The 23,221-nt window shown below is 36.9% G+C and overlaps 1 protein-coding gene across 2 annotated transcripts in view; it reads left to right on the forward strand.

Moving 5' to 3' along the window:
- AFTPH (aftiphilin) overlaps positions 1–23,221 on the forward strand; it is a 46,583-nt gene that overhangs the window by 18,525 nt on the left and 4,837 nt on the right. Inside the window, exons 3-9 of one of the 2 annotated variants that reach the window (XM_065632437.1) lie at positions 5,081–5,232; positions 5,755–5,881; positions 6,202–6,258; positions 8,455–8,577; positions 15,163–15,223; positions 16,859–16,942; positions 20,815–20,938. In XM_065632437.1, the coding sequence (XP_065488509.1) occupies positions 5,081–5,232; positions 5,755–5,881; positions 6,202–6,258; positions 8,455–8,577; positions 15,163–15,223; positions 16,859–16,942; positions 20,815–20,938 (728 nt within the window). The remainder of the gene's footprint in view (positions 1–5,080; positions 5,233–5,754; positions 5,882–6,201; positions 6,259–8,454; positions 8,578–15,162; positions 15,224–16,858; positions 16,943–20,814; positions 20,939–23,221) is intronic. The other variant, XM_065632438.1, reaches the window with a different exon arrangement.

The following is a 23,221-nucleotide window of genomic DNA, read 5'->3' on the forward strand; positions in this document are numbered from 1 at the left end:
TATGGTTCGATTGTTAAAAAAACAGAGCAAAGGGAGTTTCTCATTTAGCCTCTGCTTTATTTTATTAAAATAGTCATAAATACCTGTGTTGGGCACTCTCTAGAGCAGTGGGTTTATGATTTAAAAATAAATAAATAAAATCTCTCTGGTTAATCTGTTTCTTGTTTTGGCTTCTGCCCCCTGAGCTTTGTTCTGCCATTTTTTTGAGAGCCTTCACTCATCATCTGAATTCTAACTAGAAGCCATATGGAGTTTATTCCTTTCCTAAATCATGCATTTAGCATCTTGGATCCTTCATGTGCTCATTTCTGTCTCCTTATCTAAATAGTCTCAAAAATTTATCTGTTACGTTAGCTTTATTTATTCATAGGTCCTCCAGTTTTGTGCTTGTTAAATGGAAACAGCCCAGATCTTGAGTCTTGCATCCTCCTGGCAGCAGGAGGAGGAGGGCTGAAGGTGTGCTCTGCTTTTGACTCTCCCCCTTCTTCAAGCACCTCTGAAGGCTGCCAGGGTTGCTGCGGGTTGTAAGCGAGAGTGGGATGGGGGAGATGAGGGCTTGCATTGAGGAATGGGGCTGTCCACTCGGGAAATGGGGAGGAAGGACAGAAAGTGCTGCTGCACCCCTGAGCTTCCAGCATGAGAAGGTCACTGGAGGAGCTCGCATGTCTGCTCCACTGCCCATGTGTGATTGTGACTGTGGAGAGAAGCGACTTTCTTCCCCTCTCCCTTGTACTCAGAGTTCCCTGAAATTTCAACAGTGATATGGTGAAAACTGTGATTCTAATCAACTGTGGCCCAAGTATGTTGTCTTTATGGCAAGTTTTAGTATCTCCTCTTTTCAAAGCTCTGAAAAAAGGCAATCACCTGTTGCCAGTGAGTTCACGTGGAGGTAGCTGGGGAGGATTTAATACACTGTGTGGGCGGTGCAGATTTGCTGCGTTGAAGTAGTTCATCAGTTCTGTAGTATCATGGTGGTGAAGAAGGGAAAAATAAATTCTGTGAAGCAAGTACTTTGGCCTTTCAGCTCTGAGGGCTGGCATTGTCTCCTATTTAAACAGCCAAGGAGATAAATTTTAATCCTGTGGTTATCATTCTCACTTGAAAGTCTGTTACATCTGTGATATTTTTGTTGTTTCAGGTGATGATTACTGTGTATCTTAAGTGTTTTATAAAAAACTTATATTCTTTCCCAGAAACTATGGTCATGTTTGGAGAATCATGGTTGATTTGTAGAATGGCAGCTGTAGCCTTTCTTTACATCTTCAGTAAGTGCCTTTAAGAATTACTTAATGGCAGTGCAGAACACTCAGATATCAAATATTTTTAGTGACATGAAAAGTGGAGAAAAGTTCTTGTTTCCTTTTGCGCCTTTTTTTTTCCCCAGGATTTTTCACAATGAAAGACGTTACACTACTGCGTATGACAGAAGTAATATTTTCTTACAGTCTGTTTTGTGTAAACATCAGACTGACATCTGTAAAAGGTGGATATTTACACTAGCTTCAAAAATCTTAGTAATGCCCTTTATGCCGGGGACCTGTGACCACAGGCTTTCGTTACCAATTAGAAGAACAAGTTCAGCTGCTTCCTTTAGGTACGTTACCACTGCCCATGGGATGTGTGTTTGTATGAGCATCCCTGTGTCCTTTTGCACACATAGAATTAATTACTCTGGTTTGCTATGGAAACCGTTCTTCTTTATCGTATATAAATAAGGCCTAAGCATTTCTGGAAATCCAGAAAAGATGAAAGGAAGTGTAAAGAATGCTGTAATTAAACTGTTCCTGAAACTTTGGCACAATTCTTAAGCTCGAATTTGAAATTAGGTGCTGACTGAGATGCTGCTTGGTTCTTAGATACTTTCTGTTAATTCTTTCATTACCTAAGCAAGCATATTCTTAGTCACTAGCATGTTCTCAAATGTTGATCTTTTTCAGGAAACATGATGCCTGGCTGTTTTCATCGTGCAGTGCCTTTCATCTGCCTCTTTGTTTTCACTGGGGATATGTATTCCTGCTGTATTACAGAAATGAAGTGAGCATCAGCTGTTCGTGTTAAGATAAGGGCAAGTTATATACTGGAGGCAAAGTTTTAAAACTTAAGTAGAGCATTCTTTACTTTGCTGAAACGTTACAGTAGAATCTGGAATACTGTTCAGTTTTACTTCCCAAAATTGTAAATTAGTGTCTTAGTTCTGTTCAACAAACACAAAATAGCCTACAAGCAATGTGACAAGTATTGTAACTTACAGTATGGCCAAAATGATTGGGCATTAAGAGATGATTAAAAGGAGAATTATATACTGTAGAACATGAACCATTATGGCCAGAATATACCAATGAGTTAACGAAGAGGAAAAGGGGGGAAAAAAAAAAAAAAGCGAGTCAGGTATGCTGTGTAATTCACATCCTTCTACAGTATAGTAATTATGGCATTTTGACATTAGGCTTTGCAAATAACTGAACCTGGTGGCTGTCTGCATCAGGCCTTTCTTTCACAGGCAGCAAAACTGAAGAGCTGATGTTCTAAGCAAATTAATGTTCCTGCTTTTTGCAGTTAGAGGCTGAATAGGGTTCCCAGTTCCCAACTCATCATCCTGACTCCAATACAGAATCAAGACACTATGATAATGTGGTATTTGCCTCTCTGTTGTGTTTCCTGTACTATGTTTGCTGATGGATGTGGTCAGTGGTTTGTTTAATTGAGACAAGAGGCGAGGCAAATTTTCAGATAAAAATTCAAATGAGAAATGTTGTAAGTAACTATTATAGTTATGAAGCAGATACTCTGCATAATGGTTTGTCCCAACTGTATCGATTGGTCTAATTAAAATCTGTAACTTTCACTTGGTTCTCTGAACCTTAAATAATTTCAGTTGTAACAAAAAAAAACCCCAGTCTTTGAGGTTTATGTTTATAAATGCAGAGTTGCTGCTGAAATACGCTGCATCTCCACAGGAGGGCTCTGCTGGCAAGACTATACCAGCAGACACTGGAAGATTCTCATGAGAGTTTTGCCTACTCAGTTTCTTTTCCATTTTCCCAGTAGCACAACAGGTGTCAGAGCTGCTGGATGCTGCCCTGTGTGCAGTGCAGCACAGCATTGGGAAAAGTGCCTGTTGAGGAACCCCAAACTAGAAAGATAAAGTACTGCTTTTGTGCCAGGCTTGTGTCTCCTTCCCTTAGCAAGAAGAGAGATTCAGATGCTTCTGGTAAAATACAAGTACATTTAAAAAGGCTTTAATTTCATTTTTATGAGCATATCTTGCAATTGGTACTTTTAAATATATGTTAAGAGCTTGCCGGTTACCTGTTTTTAATGAGTTGAGCTTGGGGCAAAAATATACTCCATGTCAGTGGTATGTCTGTCTGAGACAGTTCATAGAGCTATAATGAAGTTGAAATTCTGTGTCTGTATGGAAATACAACAGAGAGAAGATATAAAAATGTAATGGAAGAACTTAAAAAGAAGAAAATATATTATACTTGTCTAAAAAGAAAAAAAGGAAATGTTTTGGGTTTGTTCCATGGGGGTGGAAGGTTGTTTGAGGGTCTTTTTGTTTTTAATATTTAATCCAGCTGCAAAGTCCTAGTGCATGCTGTGGAGTTAAAATGCTTGGAGACCATTAGTACCAATATGTGCTGTTTATATCACTAGGACTTTATCCTACCCAACAGCAGTGATTGTGGCACTGGTGGAGAGAAAAACAGGAGACATTTGCAGTGTTATGAAACTTAAGAACCCTGTCTGCCTTTCTAAGAAGCTGAAGTTACCTTTCTCTCGAGGGTTGCTAAAGTAATGGTGACATCAAGACACGGTCACAACTACTTTGACAAGCAGAAAATCCCGCCTAGTCTCTCAAAACCGTGGAATATAGATCTGTAGCCCTCCCGCAAAACTTCTGAGTATTTGCATTTCCACACGCTTGGCGTGAGTTTATATTATGATGTAAGGCAGCAGAAAGAAGGTCGGACGAGAGTACCATTGATAAAGTTGTGGTTATGCAAACCATGCTGCTATCTGGCTGGCTTCTTCTGCAGCTGAAATGAAAGTTTAGTGTTCTTGTTGTTCTTTAATTTATTTGGCCAGGATAGAAACATTCCCAAGGTTGTCTCTTGACCCCTGAAGGATCACAGCATTCAGCATTAAGTGTCTGAATCATGAATGGGAGGAAGGGGAAATTGCTTGAAGGAAAGTAACTCTTCTATTTAAATAAGCAATCTCTAATGTGTAAAAACATACAAGTTGGTTTGGGGGAAGAAATTGAGGCATTTAATATTTCTTCTTTGGTTTTGGCTCTTGTTTTGTCTGGAGAAGTATAAAACAAATCTTATTAATTTTTTTTTTTTTTTACAACATATTTAAATGCCTTAGTCTTGACTCTTCTGCATTATACCTGATTATCACATGAACTGTAGCAAATGAAGCTGGGGATTATAGTTTTCCTGCATCTGAGTCATTGTTACTAACAGTTTCTTAGGAAGTGTGCAGTCTTTGGACTCTAAATAGTTTTTGCTTACCATTTTCAAAGTTGTTATCACACCATGAGCGTGTTGCACATCAGGCTGAGTTTTGTGAGACCTTTAACTGTGTATATCTTATGAGTGAAACTGTCTTCCAAATCATTGTTATGTCTCAAGTTTGGATTGAAGTGCATCATCATTATGTGAAATGATATTGTTCAATACCAAGCTTGCTGAAAAAGTGTTCAATAAAACCCTTAGGATGTGTAAATTTGGAGACTTCAACACTTCTTAAGTAAATATAGCTTAATACTTATTGCACATATTTTCTGCTAATTTATAACAAAGAGTGACTCTGGTAAGAACTGTTGTGAATTCTTCTGTAAGAACTCACTTTGCAGAGGACAAGATCTTTACTGTTTCTCAGTAACTAGCAGCTTGTACTTGGTGCTTAGAAAAAGTCTTGTGATCCTCTGACAACTATGTATTTTGTGGTAAGTGAAACTTTGTATCAGCCACCTATTTTTTTCCATCTTAACATATTTTTATAATTTTGGACTACTTTTTTTTTAAAGAAGTTAACAAAACTTAACGTAGGTGTTTGCTCTTTGATACAGACAACATTGCTAAGTCGTCTGGAACGAATATTCGAAGTCTGTTTTCCTTCCATGCCTGTTCTTGAAATTGAAGAAGAAATAAGTTCCTTGAATCATTTGTTGGAAGCAGGTGAAAAGCAGATGACAACTGAGGCCACCTTGGCAGATAGCAGGTAAGAAGCCAAAATGCAACCAACTTAATTTGAAGTAGAAACGCGTCTTCTTTGGGAACTTAAAACATATAGCAGTAATTCAAAATTAGTTGTTTGCATCAAGCGTTTTGAAAAACTATTGAGTAAAAATTAGGTATCTAGCAAAATGCTTGTTTTCAGTGACAACATATGCCAGGAGTATTTCACTTAGCATATCAACTTAGTCAGCAGCATATCATCTTCTTTTAAGTGATGCCTTCAAGTTAATTAGAATATGTCTTATTAGTTACACTTGATAAAAATTGCTATATTTATTCATGTGATTATGAAGTTTAAGTAGGCCTTGTCCTGTCTGCTGTGGACATCATTTCCCAATAAGTCTGAACTATGATTGTTCTCAGAACACTATGTTCCCCTGGGTATTGTGCTTGGGCGTAAGTTTAATTTGAATTTATAATAAGTCACATTAAAAACTAGAATAAATATTCAAGGCTGCTAAGCTGTTATTCCTGTTGATAACTTGATTTATGACGGGCTGTGTAGGGAACTGATGGACGTCTGGACAGAGCTGCAGGATATCCATGATGCATATGGACTGAGATACCAGTGGGGTGGCTCTCACAGCAACAAAAAACTTTTGTGCTCCTTGGGAATTGACACAAGAAATATTGTGAGTCTGTCAGTAAAACTTGCTTTCTAAATAATGGAGCTGCTTTAAATGTAGAGTCAGGTGGAAGTCTTTTTGTATGAATGTTTGTCTCTTAGTTGTGTAACTGTCCTGGATATGGCTTTTCATGGCAGACCATCTGACAACTTTTTTTAAGTCCTATTAATATTAAAAGTTGCTTTAGTTTTTAACCACTGTATTAAGTTTAACATAGTATTTATTCTCTGTTATTAATCTTATGCACGTTATATAATATTGGAAAAGTATTATCATCACTGACACAGAAACACTTCAGTAAATTATTGTTGTTGTTGTTTTATCAGCTCTTTACAGGCAACAAGAAACAACCTGTTATAGTACCCATGTATGCTGCCGGACTGGTAAGCTTTTTTAGTGTTGCTTTTTGTTATGGTGCCAACAACATTATATAATGAAAGATATTAAATAACATTAAGCACCAAGTATGCTGAAAGATATTTTTGTAAGTACGATTATAGCTTAAGCATCAGTAAAAATGCTAGAAAAGACTCATCAAATGCAGTTTTCAGTATGTGTGCAAGCAGGTACTTTAAGTGAAGAAACTATTTATTTACTCATTTCATAAAGCAAGCTAGTTGTCTAATAAGGTGGGCTGGGTAGTCTAAGCTTAGTTCAAGGCATTTCCTAAAAAAAAAAGGAAAAAATGGCTGGAGTAATGTGTATGCAGCAATAAAAAGTTCTTGTTGAATTTTAACTATTAAATATAAGGTATAGACGTAAAAACGTCAACTAAAACTTGACACAAGAAACTAGATTGTTCAGTGGTTGTCAAAAATGACAAAGGAACATGGAAATCAATCAAAGCATCGATTTGCATCCGCACCTGCCATCAGGGAAGCCCTGCCACTAAGACCAGATGCTTCAAAGGAAGGTTAAGAACCGCAAGATAGTTATGGTATTCCGTGAAATGTGTGTAGGATGTTCTCTCAGCTCTCTTGAGCACTCCTTTTTGTGCAACTGTTTCTCTGACAGACCGTTAATTACTTGATTGCGTCTCAATATCCCGAGGTCAAGAGAGATGCATAGTAATGCTTTGCAGTGTTATTGGCATATTAATAAAGGACTCACATTTGTATATTAGGCTATTCGTGCATACAAAAAGCATTGCATAGCCAGTATTGTTGTGTTGCCCCAAGTATTAGATAAAAATAGCAACCATAATTTAGATTTCCGTAGATGGAAGGAAACTCAAGTAACCTAGTGCAGTAGGTCTTCACTTAAGCCAATATTCTGTAATTCCTGTTCGGCATTTCAGATTTTCTGGAAACCTATGTGTGTATATATATGCATACAAACACACATACAATTTTTTTTATGGTCATTTACAAATGGAAAATAAAACAAATGTGATCTCTAGGTTAATTTTGTAGAGTGACTTCTACAATCAGTTTCTAGAGCTGTTGTTTTCTGTCAAAGGTCAGCTCTTGCACTTGTATTCTGATACAGAGGATAAAACATCTCATAGCAATTGCTATTTTCTTCCTGTAATGTATTTGTGAGTAAGACTATGTACTCAACACGTGCAGTTATTTTTTGCAACAGATTGTTGTTGCTGATTAATTATCTCTTAATTTTTTTATATACTTGTGCACACAATAAGCTGGATAGAGATGATGATGAGAGTAAAGTGGCTTGCTGCTTTCTGTTGCCACATTGCATGTGTTCTCCACTGTCCAAAGTAATTTATTTGTCTGGTGGTTAAATTCTAAGCTCCCCTGGCATGGTGTAGAAACATTTGTGGGACAGCTGATCTTGGTGGCTGGCTTCCTGAAATTATTTTAAAACATGCTAGTTGAAAAACAAATGGGTTTAGTTGGGTTTTTTTTTTTTCTCATACCTTATCGTTCTGAGGTGGTTTGCATGTCCCAGTGCAAACTCTGGTCTTTCTATAGATCTCTTGCTCAGCCTCAATTTCATTCAGGAACACCAGAGTCTTCAGATGTTTTTCATAGGGCCGCTTAGCTTTGAACAGTTTGTTTAAAATTGAAAATGTGTTTTAAGTATTTTCTTAATGGTTTTTAATGCATTTATTTCCATGTCACGAATTATTGTCCTTGCTATCGTTCTGCAAACTGATAATTTGACTCATTTCTTCTGAATTACCTAATTGTTGAAATAAAATGAATGCACTTGTGCCTTTCGGATGGGGCCATTTGATATTTCAGGAATAGTTTGCACACAATTGGTAGGAGAAGATGTCACCTTATCAAGTAACTGTTTCCTCCAGCTTAAATTACATTACTGAAAGTTGTAAACAGGCTCCAGCTAAGCACTTGGCTTTCTGTTACGGGCTCTAAAATGTTTCTTAAGCCTAAGGAACCAGCATGATTCTCTCCCCTGCCCCATCTCTTTCTGCCTCCCTCACTGGAAGTGTCTCAGGGATAGATGGTTACTCCCAAGTCTCTAATCTAGGGTAGTACTACCTAGTAGTGTATTTTCTACTTCTGCATCTGTAGTTCTTGGAATATATATGAGTGTGTGTCTGTGTCCAGATGTGGGGGTTTTTTATGGGTTTTTTTTAATGTTTCTTTATTTAGGGCATGTTAGAACCTACCAAGGAACCTTTGAAACCAATATCTGCAGCAGAAAAAATAGCTTCAATAGGACAGACACCTCCTGTATCACCAGAGATGAACACATGTACATCTGATCAGTTCCAGGTAAAAAATAGAGAAGGGGGAGGAGAGGAAAAGAAAGAATGAGGGAAACAATGGGATGCCTTGCCTCTTCCTTCATGTTCAATGTGTCTACATGGTGTGTTCAAAGACACCTTGTGTCACATTGAAGTCCTGCTCTTGGATCTGCTTTTCATGTGTGACTGGAAAGGAGTCCCTATGATAAGACTGGAGCAGTTGGTGGCCAGCATTTAAGTCCTGATGATATCTGCTGTTACACAGCAATTTGCTTTAAAAGGCAGTGGACAGTTACTTCCATGAATTTTAGATGTAATTTTAGGCTTGTCCTTCCTCTAGCTGAGGTTCTTCATCTTTGCTTTTATTGGAGCTTACTGTAGATCATTCTACCTGTTGGTTAGCACTTGTTTTTCTAACCTGTCATATTTGCATGTATATTCTTCATGTTCTTTTCCTATTTACCTTTCCTGTCTTTTTCAGAGTAACATGAAAAGCAGTCCAGCTCCCTGGAAAGAGATTCTGCGTACAATCATTACTAGCATAAGTGCCTGACTACTTGATTGTACGAGTTCTGTGGGCCCTTTATGCCAGATTTGAACAGAAAGTTGCTTTTCTGGCTTCACTGTCTTTTACGTCTGATACAAAATGAGCTCAGAGGAGTTTAGGAGTGAGCTTCTGAATTTCTCTAATTCTGGTTTGTTGTTTTGATACTATGATATTAGAAAACCACTTAATGCCATGTGTGTTGCAATGTTTGTGGTTGTCAACCAGCTAACAGGTTATGCAGAGACATTTCATTTTTGATGTCGCTACAGCGGTACTTGGCACACCTTCAGAGAGTCAACTGTGTCCCCTGTTGCAGGTCTTGTTTAATCTGCCCGACATCTTTAGTTACCTGCAATGCTCATGTCTTCTGATTGAATGCATTCCAAAATTATCTATCTTTGTGCTACACCTAACCTTAACCCTGTGTACTTCTGACTGTAGTCATTTCCTTGCACTCTTTGCTCTGACATAGTGCAGAGTTCTGTGACATGCTTGCACCAGAGGAGAAACCTTTCTTTGTTGTAGAATAGCAGTATGTCAAGTGGGCTCAGAACTGAGGGGTTTTTTATATAGTAATACAGATGTTTGATGATGCTTCCTATGCTGCTTCTCACAAATGCTATAGTGGAACTGAGCAGCCAAACTGAGTATTAGAAAATTTAACAGTAATGATTATTGCAACTAGTCTGAGCTGAACAAATCACTTGTGGAATTTCTGTATATGAACAAAGTAGGAGAATTTCACTGGCTTTCTGCAGCCTTCAAAGTTCCCTTTTTTACATGAATGAAACCATACGCTAAACAGTGTACAGAGCTGCAAGAGCCTCAAGTAGCAGCATCTATGACATGTGCCAGTTTCTCAGTTGCTTTGCAGTCATGATGCCGAGTGCTGAAAATAAGAACCTCTACTTATCAAAGTATCTTTTTTTTTTTTTTCCCCCCCCTCTAATCATGAATTTGTACTTTTAGGTACTCCTGCAGCAGAATTTCCCATTACTTGTCACACTGGTAATCTTGTCCCATAACTTGTTCTGACAAGGCCATCTCAGTTCAATAGTTGTTGTCGATTAATACATACAAGAAGCAACTATACTGTCTGTCTGCACTGCTGGCCTTAGGTGTTTTTTTTTTTTTTTCCAAAAAGACGAATATTAAAATTAACTTGTGTCTTCCCCAAAAGCTTGAGCTCTAACCATTAAATGCTAGGAGGCCACAGTTAAGTGACATTCAGAAAGTTTCAGGGCATGAACGATCAATTCTCCACCTCAGAGACCTTGTTTCTTTCTTGGCCTTGTCTTCTGTTAATGTTTAGTGGCTTCTGTTTGCTTTTGGGGAAACCCAGCTTCACTTCCCATTGTGCCGACTGCCTCTTAGGAATATTCCAGATTGTAGTGGGATTAGGATGATGTGTCCAAACTTTGGTAAACATTTCATTAGGAACTGTGCTGTAAACATTGGTAAGTATGCAGTGGAAACACAGGCAGTTTTAGTGGACCTCAAAACTTCTTATTCTAAACATAGGTAATTTAGGTGCAACAATTTAGGTTTCTTTAAGCTTAGCCAATTTATGTGTAATTGTTTAGTTAAACCTTCTAAATTCCTCTATTTTCAGATCATGATGATGATGAATCATTCCTATATTCAGAAACTTCAGAATATTAACTTTCTTATTGGAAGGAGAGTGGTTAGTAGATTCTTATGCTTTGCGTAAGGAAAAGAGAATATTCTCCTTTGAAAGGCTGGCATTGATGGGCCTTGTATACAGATCTGTGCCTACAGGTGTAGGACCCTCTGCTGAGGGAGTAAGACATTGGAAGAAAGACTGTGATGATGCAAAAGTAGGAGTGTAGAGAACATTTGCAGAAACACAGAAATGCCTCAAGTTTTTTTGGTTGTAGACAAACAGAGGAAAGCATGCAGAGATTTAAAGTATCATTAGAGTGCGGAGAAAAGCAGCAAATGAGCTCCCATAATTTTTCCTAGTTACTACATTAACTCTGTACGTTTTGGCTTTATTCTCTGCAAAGGATCTCACTGGGTTGGTTAAGCTATGGAAATACAGTGGACAAATTTCCATCTGAGCCATTTAAGCTGCAAGGACAAGGTTTTTGAAATTATGATTTCTCCTTTCGCGCAAGTTGTTACTGACTGATCTACCGCATGAGTTTGTTGTATAAAGATGACTTTTGTAGACTCGTTCTGTTCTTTATTTGAAGGTAGAGTCTAAATTCTTCTTTGATCTGTTGTTTATCTTGACAGTCGCAGGGTTTATTTCTCTATTCCTTTGTGCTCATACCTGTAAGCAGTAAACTGAATATGAAATAATCCCCAGATACTGTTGCCTTTAAGCATAGCGTCTCAAAGACTTTGCAGGTCTAGAGTAAAAGGCTCTATCAAGGCACGTCAGGTGTAAGAGAGAATGGCAGCTCAAATAGGCAACCTGTGATTGCGAAACCTGAGATAGGTGCCCTTCTCTTCTGTTTTACGGCATCTGCTACAGTGGGGTTCTACACCACAGCCAAGCCTTAAGCAGTATGACTTAAATATATTCCACTGCTTGTTGAAAAGGTTGCTCTCTGGGGTTAATGTTGACTTCTTTCTCTGGATTTGATAGTATTCTCTGGCTACCATAGTTTTAAAGTTTATTTACCTTTTTCTCTTTGGCTTTTTTTCAAAAAGTTCTCTAGGTATTTCTGCTTTTTGGTATTGCTACAAAGCATCCTCTTCTCTCAGTTTGAGACTGTTTCTTTGGTAGAACCTAGCAGCAGCTTTGTCCCAGCATACTGGATAACTTCAGAATTTCTTGCCAGCCTAGTTTTGCTTAGTAAGTTTTATATTGGAATAGAAATCTGTAGTGACCCAGACCTTTTTAGAAGAAAATTACCGGTAATTCTTTTCTGTGAATACCTATTACACCACATCTGCCTGCATGTAAGCCACTGAATTAGAGATCAGGTTGTAGTAGAATATGTATCTTACACTTGCTGTCCGTGAGGGACTGAACCTTAATTAAAACCCATGGGGTGACAGTCTTTAAAACACTTTTAATTACGTAAGGGACCATCAGGACTTCTAACAATGACAGATGCAAACTACCATATTATTGGCCACCAGCCAAAGGCTCCATCATGGAACTGCTCTCCAGTTATACATATGAGAAAGATCCAAGAATATATGTAGCTTGGACAGAGTAAGAGAGAAAGGTTTGCAGGTAAGAGATATTACAGAACTTGCTGTTCTATCAGATGTGGCAGTCACTTAAAAGTGATATCTAAGAAAAATAACTTCCAAAACTGTTGTGATTTTGCCAATGAATATAGGGAATGAAATGTATTAATTACTTCCATGTAAACCTTTTTCTGAAATGTTTATGATGCTCGGTTGTGGGATCTGTCTAAATATTGATATTATATTTGTATTACAAGCCCTTCTATCTTTTCCGCCAGCTTTAAGACAGCAAAAGACTTCTTTTTTTTCTTGGAGGGGGCAGGGAGGGGCAGGTAATTATTGGCACAGAGACAAACATTTATATTTTTGCTCCTTTGGATTATCAAAGTTCTTACATAGTACCATTCTAAAATTACTGTGTGAAAACATCTCTTGCTTTTATCAAAGTGAAATACAATGCAGTAAAGCCAGCAGGCATTTTAGTTTCTTCTTTCTCACTTACTTAACATTCAGAGTAGTACTCTGACAGCCAAGTATACTTTTTCATTTCTGTACCACGTCCTGTAATCTAAGATCGAAGGAGGAGTGAGAGCAGTTTGCCCTGATTCTCAATATCTTTCCAGATTGGGCACTTTTCCTTTAAAGCATGTTATTAAAATACTGGTTGTAAATACAGGAGTCTAGCAACCTTGCAATGTCTGCAAGACAAAACTCTATATTCCCATTTGCAGGGCATTTTCCCACTGTTTGACATTTCAATGCTGCATTCAGGTGTCCCAGTATAGCTAGTTTTCTTAAAGCTGAGCTCACTAGAAACTGAAAACTTTTCCTGTTTAATTGTTTTTTGCTGCTGCTCTCTCACTTTGTTTGCTGTTGTGTAGACCAGGGCTTGCCAGCATTCTGTATAAATGGGGTCTGCTTTACTTGCCACCCCCCTTTTTTGCAAGTAGTTGAAGCCAGCAGGATGGCCTCATCCCACAGAGCAGACTACTATAGACTGCTATACTTCGTATACCCTTACTTGATTTGGAGACAGATTTTTTTTTTTTCCCCCCCCCATTTGAGGAAGAATTCATCACATCCTTGGCAAATTTGAGAATCAAAGTCATCCTTAAAGGGAAAAGCTTAGCCAGCCACTGGTACCTCCTTTTCCATGCAATTCTGTCACACTCATGAGTTCTGACTCAGTCTTTTGACACAAAATGTAGTGGGTGTTTTCCTCAGTAAGTAAAAGTTGGTAGGAAGTTACTTTGCTTCAATTTGGGTTCATTTTCCTCAGGGCAGAAAGCTACTAAATTATCATACTTGCCTGCTTCTCTTTCTTTTTTTTTTTTTTTTTTTTACAAAGCCCTTTTAATCTTAATATATTTTGGATGTGACAAACTGTAAACAAGCTACTGATGATAGTGGTCATTACTTCATCAGGTGTAGCTTCCACACTGCTGACATTGTTTCCATGCAACTCATTTCAATGCTAGTAATGCCATTACCAAAGCAAATTGAAAATCGTAGCATCAGCTCCTTAAGCTCCATGGAGTGAATACTCTTCTAGTTGTGCTCAGTACTGGAAATATTTCCAAGTCATTAGGTAGGAAAGATTTTTCTAGGCAAGGCTTTTAGTATAAATAAATACAGAAATCTCCAGCTCCCTTCATTTTTCTTTCTGTAAACATCTATCACCTAGCAAAAGCCCCTTACAGTTAGCTTAATTGTACAAAGTTAGCTCAGGTTGCTACAGTCTTGGTTTGTGAACCTGCATATTTTTTCAGTGTTGGATGTTGGATAGCTGAAAGTTTTAAAAGTAGGAAAAAAAAAAATAAAGCCTGACTTCCTACGAAAGCAAAGAGAAGGTATATCTCAGCCACTGCAAGCTTGACCACTAGTGATGAATTTTGAATAATGTTGCAGGGAACTTCCAATGCTTTTCTTCCATAAGTGTGATTGTTCTATTAGAAGTTGAGGATACATCCTTTCCCAGTGCTTCTTGACAGTTGACTTCACTGGGGAGGGAGCAGAAACGTGACGCACAGAAGTAGAAATACCAACTAATTTCAGTTGTTTTGATACTGTCCCATCAGTTTGTGTCCTGAGAATACAGGAGGACAGCACTTGCAAGTTACGCTGCACCTGAACACGCTTTCCCTGTAAAGCATGGTCCCTGCTGCTTGCTTGGTTTACCTGTGTGCGTGCAAAAAACTTAGTAAGAGGAAATAGAAAGGCAAGGATGGGCTCCCAGGAGTGAAAGTTTCCATGCTCCTCTTGTTCAAACGTTGTTACCAGTGGTTTGTTTATATATTGGAATGAGTTAGTCGTTAAAGGATAGTAAGTCACAGGATTTTTTTTTTTTGAAAGGGGGCAGAGTGGAGATGGTGTTGCTGGTTGGTCCCTCACACATAGGGCTTATGTCTCTTAAAAGCGAAACAAACCAAAAGAATCATGGTCTATTTGATGGTAAATAACTGACTTTATATATAATCAGGACAAAGTGTGGATGTGCATACAGCTTTCATTAATAACCTTATTCTAAATTTGCCCTATAATTGTGTGTACATAACTTTTTATGCAAAATGCCTCGTCTTCAATGGAAGTAGTAGTAATTTAACTTTCAACTATGCCTTAAGGTATTTTATTCAATTCATATGTTTTAGTTAATTTGCAAATCCTGTTTGAGTTAGAAGTTACCTAATCTGTACTGTACAGAATTTAATGGGACTTCCTGTGGTAGAACAAATCTGCTTTGAATCTTTAGTGCATATTATAAAAATACACGCCTTCCAGAAGTTGAGGCTTGCCTATTTAGTTGTCTCTTTAGTCTTTTAGAATCTGTTATTTGAACTGCTTTGCATTGTTGTAACCTGAACTGACTATGAAATCTGATTTCTGACTTTTCAACTCTAGGAATCTCTACCACCTGTCCAGTTTGACTGGAGTAGCAGTGGCCTTACTAACCCTTTAGATGGTACGTCTCTCCGTAGAGCCTCTAGCACCAGAGCTAGAGATAAGAAAGCTACAAAGTTCAGACAAACATCTATCTGCTGATTATTTTTTTTTTAAATATACACACACATATATAAATATATATAATATTTATTTCTTACACCTAACTTTGGAAATTCAGGCTTTCTTTCTGATTAACTGTGCCCCTACGTGAAGTATTATGTAGTCTGAAAAATACTAAGTTACGTATTTTAGATTCCTGCCATATGCTAATGACACAGTGGCAATATTAACACTTCGTTATATACATAACTGAAGATTATAATGAAACTGAACCAATGAGCATTTTGGATTTACAAGTTTTACTTAAGTATTTTTCACCAATGAACTATCTCTTTAGCCGTCCTTTGAATGCCAAACTTGTGTATAGTGGCTACTTCAAAGCACAATATTTTAACCACAAACAGTTTGCAAAAGATACACTTCTTGAGCTGAAAGTTTTCAGATTTACAGATAATTTTATATTTCAGAAATGTCATCTGTTATCACTTTTGCTTACACTCAAGAGTTAATTATAGCTAAATATTAGACGTAGCTACACACTTATTTGTATCTGTAAATGTATATAGTTATCACATAAAAGACTGTTCACTTATGTCTGTTTTAATAGCAAAGTGAGTTGTACCATCGCCTCCAGTCTCAGAAATGTAAGTGCATGCAAAGGAAATAAAACAAGTTTTGGAAACTTGTTTGATTGACAGACTAGAAACCTGTAAAGAAACTGATACCTTTATGAGGAGCCTGCTAACAGCAATTAATTCATAACATACAAGTCATTCCAAAGCAGGCTAAAATAAACGGCACCTCGTAGTGCACTAGTGTTGCCTCACGGTGTTGTTTCAGAACAAGTGGGATGTTTAGAATCTGGATAGCAATATCATGGTGCTGAAGGAAAGCCTGGATGGACCCTTTTGCTGTTGTCTGGTGTCTTATTACTTCAGTCAATCATCATGCTTTCTTTTTAAAAAAACAACTTCTTTAAAATGTATCTTGGTTTGATTTCTGTTTTAGTCCTAAAGGGGAACAGTATAATTTACCAGTGAGGAACTGGATATAAGAGTGGCATTTGATACTCTATGTTTGCATTACTTTAGGATAATTATAATTAATACCTTAAAGTTGCTGAACAAAACTTTAAAGGGTTTTTTTGGTACTTTGGTATTTGGGGATCTGCTAAGTCTTCCTGAAGGAAAGAATGGCTTTTGATTTCAGCGAGGGGAGAAAAAACCTGCTATATTCTAACTATCAATTGACCTATATATTGTTTCCCTTTAACTGATGACATCTTTCTCTCTGGGTCGTGCTGGTTCTCTTTCATTTTTAGATTGAAATAAATATATCTATTTTAAAGTTACTAGTGTTGATTTCCTTGCTGCATTGTACATGAGGAAATGTGCACTGAATTAAGTTGTTAACATTTTAGAAGGTACAAACTAATACTGTAAGCATTGTTTTCATGTCGATTTTTAAATTGCGTACTGAGTACTAATTATAACTTGCATGTTCAAGTGTGTGTCTTACCCCTTTTTACACATAAACCCCTCCCTTGGCTTACCTTCTATATGGCTGCCTACCAACATGGTCACTGAATTTCAAGCTAGTGGAGGTTCCACTCTTCTGAACCTTGATTTCTTTGGGCCCGTGGATGACAGTAGCTCTAGCAGCACCACCACAATCCCAGGTCAGCAGAGTGTTAAAACCACAACTGTACTATTATAACGACTTGCTAAAAGCATGAGCGCATCACTTGACTTTCCTATAAACAAGGAGATATTTTACATTGCGTTTCGCTTAAATGTCTTTCTGCTGCGTTTTTCTTTCAATCTATGTTCTGTTTTCTGATGTTTTGTATCGGGTGCGAAGTGTTTCAAAGGTACTGTCAGGTCTGTATTTGCCACATGCTGAAGGAATGAATGGCTCTTTGCTCTCGCAAGTAAGATGTTAAAATACTTGTTTCAAATTAAAAATTTGTAAAGTTAACTTTTCTAAGCACTTAACTAAATTAATTTAATTAATTGAAAAATGCTGTAGACATGATTTCCAAAAATTGAGGTTTGTTCTCTCTTCTAAATGAGCGCCTCCAGATTATAGGATTGTGATGTTATTTGGAAGTTATGTGTAAATATGAAGTCACGGGCCTTAACATATCACAACCCTGCTGGGGGTTGCTGCTACCAGGGAGTTGTAAATTTTTTATTTGTGTGAACTACTAATATTAATGATAAAGTGAAAGAAGTGTTTTAACAACGTTCATAATAGAAAACAAGGGTAGTTGCATGTTTTTTTGACGTTAGAAGTTCATGAACATTAATTATAAAACCGGAGCACTTTATCTGCAACTTGCTCCCTTAAAAAGGAGATAAAAACACCACCCTCCATTGAATAATATGTGAAAGTAGTTGGATTCACTTATCACATGTTTTTTTACATGCTCTGAGTATTTGGCATGAGCTTGTAAAAACCTACCCTTTGAATAAATTTCTGTAGGAAATTAAGGGAACATTTGGGGGACTTATGCCAGTGCACAGGTTAAGTAAATAAGGCAAATACTCTCTCAGTACAATGCCTGAAGGCATGATAATCACTTTTTTCATAGAAAGGGGTTTTTCCTCTTAGTGATTTTTAATTGAAAAAAGTTTTGAGAGGTTTGGGAGTATTCCCACATTTAAAAAAAAAAAAGTATTTTTTTGTATTTAAAAACCTGCTTTTTTGTTTTGAAATCTGATCATTGAAGGCAGTTTTGTGGCTTCACATTCCAAATGTCTTTTTATTCTACCCTTGGAAAATGTCATTATCAGATGAAAGATGTCAGGTTTTGTTGTGGAAGTGATAGGTAGCAAATTAAAGACGCTTGAGTCTTCCAGAACTTTTCTAAGTGTGCGCAAGTCTGTCGACATCAAAGTTGTCAGTACCCAGTACATGTACTGCTTGTGCAGTCGGATACGTTGCTGTGTCCTGAAGTGACTACTGGAGGAATACTTTATTAGCCTTTTATTGCCTTTTTCTTTTTTTTTTCTTTTAATGTTGTTGTTTCATCAAGTTACAGGTATTATCATCTTCCCTGGTATGCCCTATAGTGCCTAGTTTTATTTGTGGTATTTTTGTTGTTTGGTTTTGTTTTTTGTTGGTTGGTTGGGTTTTTTGTATGTGTGTTTTGGTTTGGTTTTCTTTTTTTTTTTTTTTTTTTTTTCTTTCTCCTTTTTGGCTTTTCTTTCCTCCTGACTTGTTTCTGGGAAAGTCGCTTGTTCCTTGGCTTTGCAGCTCGTGTGTTTGTGTGTGTGTTCAGGAGCTTTGGGTGGGGTTTGGTTGGCTAACTTTTCTTCAATATCTCATTAAGGTTTTGCAGTGCTTTCCTTAAGTATTCTCTAGTCATTTGAATAAAATGGAGAATATGCAACTCTTAAAAATAACTAAAATAATTGAAAGACAAATTGTTAGATCTTTTTGGCTTAAAGAAGAAACTTTTATCAGTAATAGAAGTTTATTCTTTCTCTGAAGGCCTTAATTTTACTTACTATAGATCTGCACTGTGTTCTTCTCAGTCTGATTTCATCAGTAGCCAAAATCAGTTTTTATTAAAATTTGCATTCCTCATCATGAACAGGGAGTTAACTCATTTCTAGTATGTTTCCACAGATTTAGTTTATTGTTTTATTTTTCATGTTTATAATTTAACATAAATGTAGCTGAGTAAGAGGTACCTAAAGAATATTAAATTGAGCAGTGACATTGCACTACAATGAAAATGAGTTCAGGACCATAAATGTGAATACCTAAATGATGTAACTTAGAAGGTTGCATTTAACATTTGTTGCAGAGTTGCATGTCAAAGGACGCCTTGTTTCAAGTAGTTTTACAATTTGTACCTTAATGGGATTTCGCAGGCTTCTGCAAGTCAAAGTGTATTTCTTCAAGTCTTCTTCTCCCTGTTCGAAAGTGAATATTTTATGGAATACCTGGGCTTTTTACTATTTACAAGTTCTGTAAACATCTGATGATACTTAAAGTCTTGGTATACTGGTCTCAGGACAGCACCTATTTTGATGTTTTGCATGAAACTGGATCAAATTAACTTTGAAAATCCAGACTTAAGAAATCTAAGTCGAAAGGAGAGCTGATTAATTTCTAATCAACTCATATTATTAAATGGAGCAAATCTTGCCCTCCAGCTCCTGCAGCTTAACCAGATGATTTTCTTGATTTTTTGTTTCGGTCAGCTTGGTTTCCTAACAATGAAAAGGTACTTAATGTGTGCACAAATGGCAAATGGTCAAGATATTGCTTGGGGAGAGTTCCCACAAAGCAGGCATGAGGATTATTAACCTCACTTATTTGCACATGTAGCATTGCAATTACTGGGTGGAAAAGGCAGGACAATAGGCACAGGCTTTTTTTTTTTAATTTAGTAATCTATCAGTATTTCAGGAGTACTTCTAAAAGTGTCTTGATCCAGGCAAGTAAACTGAGTAAAATCACCAGCACGTCAATTTATAGAAGCTGTTTTTATGTTAGGCAGCTACATGGAATCATCACATCAAAGTATTTGCAGCATTTGTTCTGCAGTAGTATGAAATGCTTCTATGTTGTCCAAACCAGCTGGCACTAGTGTTACATTTGTTTAGAATGTAGGTTCTATAAAACACGATGCTTCTGTGCAATTTGATAATTCTAATTCTTAGAGACTTTTTAAAGAAAAGATACTTAATATCTGCAAATTATAGAGCTACTTCCTACTGAGATGTGGTGCTTGATATTAAACAGGTAGAATTTCCCCCATACATATGTATTTTCTTGGATGCAGGTTTCCATTGTTTGCATTGTTTTCAGAATTACCTCTGCTGATATGATTTGAAATCCATTCGCAATATATGTGATGTCAAAAGTTAGCATCTGACTTAAGATATCTGAAACTAGAAAATCAAGGCTGAAACATCCAGATGCTTCATGCTTTATAAATACTTGAAAGATGAAAAGGAAGCATAGACTAAAAGTTTTGGTAGTGTTATACGTATTAGTATGTAACTTTTTTTCCACTTGTATCATAAAAGCTGCTTTTCCTCAATTAAAAAAACATTAACACAACCTCTTGTGAAAAGCAAGATACTAAATACACTCTAACGCGTGCCAGTGTTGTGTGTGATCTCTTGTTTTGAAGAGCTGGTCCCTGTTAACATGCACCATTCTTTTAATATGAACAGTTGAGTTCAAGTAATTGAAACAATCTATTCTAACACAGATGACACTTTTACGGGTGTTTCACTCTAAAAGGTAAATCAAATTTGTGTCGTTTACTCTTAGACTGAGACCTTGTATGCCAGACTTGATCCAATGTAGGTGTGCTTTGTAGCACAACTATAAAAGCTACTGAAAAAGGGTGGGGAGAGAGGATGGTGATTTAGAAATGCAGATGTGTTCTGTCATGTTCTTTTCATGTATCTTGAAATTATAAATGATTCAGATGTTTACAGAAAACAGTCTCTAGCAAGTTGGTTTGTGGCTAATTATGGCTATACTTTCCTCCAACCATCACTGATTATCGTTTTATACTATAAGGTGTGGATCCTGAGTTGTACGAATTGACAACCTCAAAACTGGAAACTTCCAGTGCAAGCAACAGAGTGACTGATGCGTTTGCAAGACTCATGTCCACAGTGGAGAAGGCGAGCACGTCCACAAGGTAAATACTCGGTTTTGCACTTTTTTTTTTTTTTCATTTTCTAAGGGTGGCATGAAACATGAGGAGTGCATGTGCATGCTACTGTAGGTCAGAAGTTCTTGAATGATCAAAAGGCTTAAATTTAATAATTCAATTTAAATATGAAATTCATAGTACTATAGTTCATATTTCAAATTACAATGGAACTCTAAAACAAGACAGGAAACAGTTCATGAGCTGAAAGAAAAAGGTCACCAGGAATTAAGTTGAAAAGCTGGAGCCAAAAACAGAACTGCAGAAAGTGACTTTCCGAGGAACAGAGCTGATTCCTAAGAATGGAAAGGTAACCTGGACCACGCAGTTCAGTGACCTAGGACTTTGACAGAAGATTCTCCGTGGTCCGCTGTGTAATTTATAGATACAGAGTGTTCCAAAAGTAAAATGATAAAACTGGCTAATAATTATGACTATATTTGTCTCTTCCTGTGGATTTCTAGCAGCTGGCAAAACTTCAGTAACCAAACATCAGGTTCGTTTTGGTGTTGTGAGTTAAGGAATGAGCGTGTAGTTGGTTTAGCATGTCCTTTCTGCTTCACGGAGCTCATGTGAAGTTCTGTACTTTTTTTTTATAGGTAGAGTCTATGTAAAAAGGCTTTAGATGTCAAATGTCTTCCTTGAAGTCTGATCTGTTGAATGGGTACAGAATAATCTCTCCACTTACAAACTTGTATTGTTTGGGTTTATCTTTTGAATTGTGTGTCTTAACAGTGGGATCTTGAACTGTCTTAACATGTAACTTATGCCTATTAAAGAATCACTGAGTGATTCTTACCAAGTAAAATGTTCCTATTGTTGAGGAAGTATGTGCCTCGACATGGAACAAATATTAGTTGCATTGCAATTAATAGATAGTAACATAGCCTCACTCATAAGGGAGTTTTAGGTTTTATTGAGCACCCAAAAACTAAATAGATACATTCCATGCAGCATAGCACTTAAGAGAGGAGAAAGGCTTGAAGAGAGTTATGGCAAATGTAGTGATTTATAATGGTGGGAGATAGCTGGCTTTCTTAAAATGACTAGAACTATAATTTTCAAGAGCTCTTTTAAAACATATTCTTTCATTGAGAAAATTATCTTGCTAGTTTTCCTAGAGTGAAAGTGTTCAAAGTGAACACTGAATAAAAAAGATCGACAAGCCATGAAATTTCAAGGGAGAACCAGTAGAGGGAACTCCACACCTCAGTGCTCATTTTGTGTCTCGGCTTTTGGATTGCTTATTTTTCCGTCCACAGAATGCATATACTCTTTCTGAAGATACACTAGTGGGAAAGTTTGACTTTTGCTGATTAGAAAATATAGTTGCAGTTGAAATATTTTTGTAATATATTCTAAGTGTAATTTAAACATAACCACAAATTCACAGCAGGGTCATACAAACTCCAAATGTGTCATTAGGGATTATTTTATCTCCATTCCTAGATTTGTACCTCCTTGCTTGCTTGAAGATATCTTAGCTTACTTTTTCTTTACAAAGGAACAGGAAAGTCTGCTTTGCTTAAATGTATGTTGACCTTCACTTTTCTATATTGTTGTTTTTTGATATGAGGGGTTTGGGTTTTTTCCAGTGCTTCTATGCTGCACTTGAAAGTTTGTATTTGTACTGTTAAAGCTCTTCATGTAGATGCCATAGTTCTTCCTCTGTTCTGGAGAGCATTGCTTACTGATAGGAAGAGGTTCTAGATGTGCTGTTGGGAGAGGCTGGGCACCTCAGACTTGGCGATTAAGTTCAGACACACACAAGGATTACCTGATTTAAAGCACCTGTTTTCACTGTTCAATACATTTTGTATGTTTTTGTCAACACTGAATTTTTTAAAAATTCAAGTGTATTTTTCTTTTTGGATGTCGTGTTCTCCAAAAGAAAAGCAGTCTGTGTTTTTCTCTTTTTCAAGCTAGAAACCTTCAGAGATATGAGAAGGTCTTATCTCAGCAGTATGCCAAATGTGTTGCAGTATGTTAGCTTTTTCTAATAAAACTGGGTTTGTTTCGATTTTTTTTTTTTTTTTTTTTTTTTTTTTTTTTTTTTTTTTTTTAATTCTTTCTTAATGAACTACCGCCAGCTCAACAAGGGTGACATTCATGCACCAACCTGGAAATATGGACTATTAGCCATTCATGATAACTGGTTAGGGAACATGTGGCCAGTGTCAACTTCAGTTGTGCTAAGGCCACCTCATGTCTGTAAATTGTCTGAACTCAGGATATTTGAGGATGAAGTTTAGAGTGAAAATACCGTTGTTT

Source organism: Caloenas nicobarica, chromosome 3, assembly GCF_036013445.1.
Source record: "Caloenas nicobarica isolate bCalNic1 chromosome 3, bCalNic1.hap1, whole genome shotgun sequence".
In the NCBI taxonomy this organism is placed as follows: Eukaryota; Metazoa; Chordata; class Aves; order Columbiformes; family Columbidae; genus Caloenas; species Caloenas nicobarica.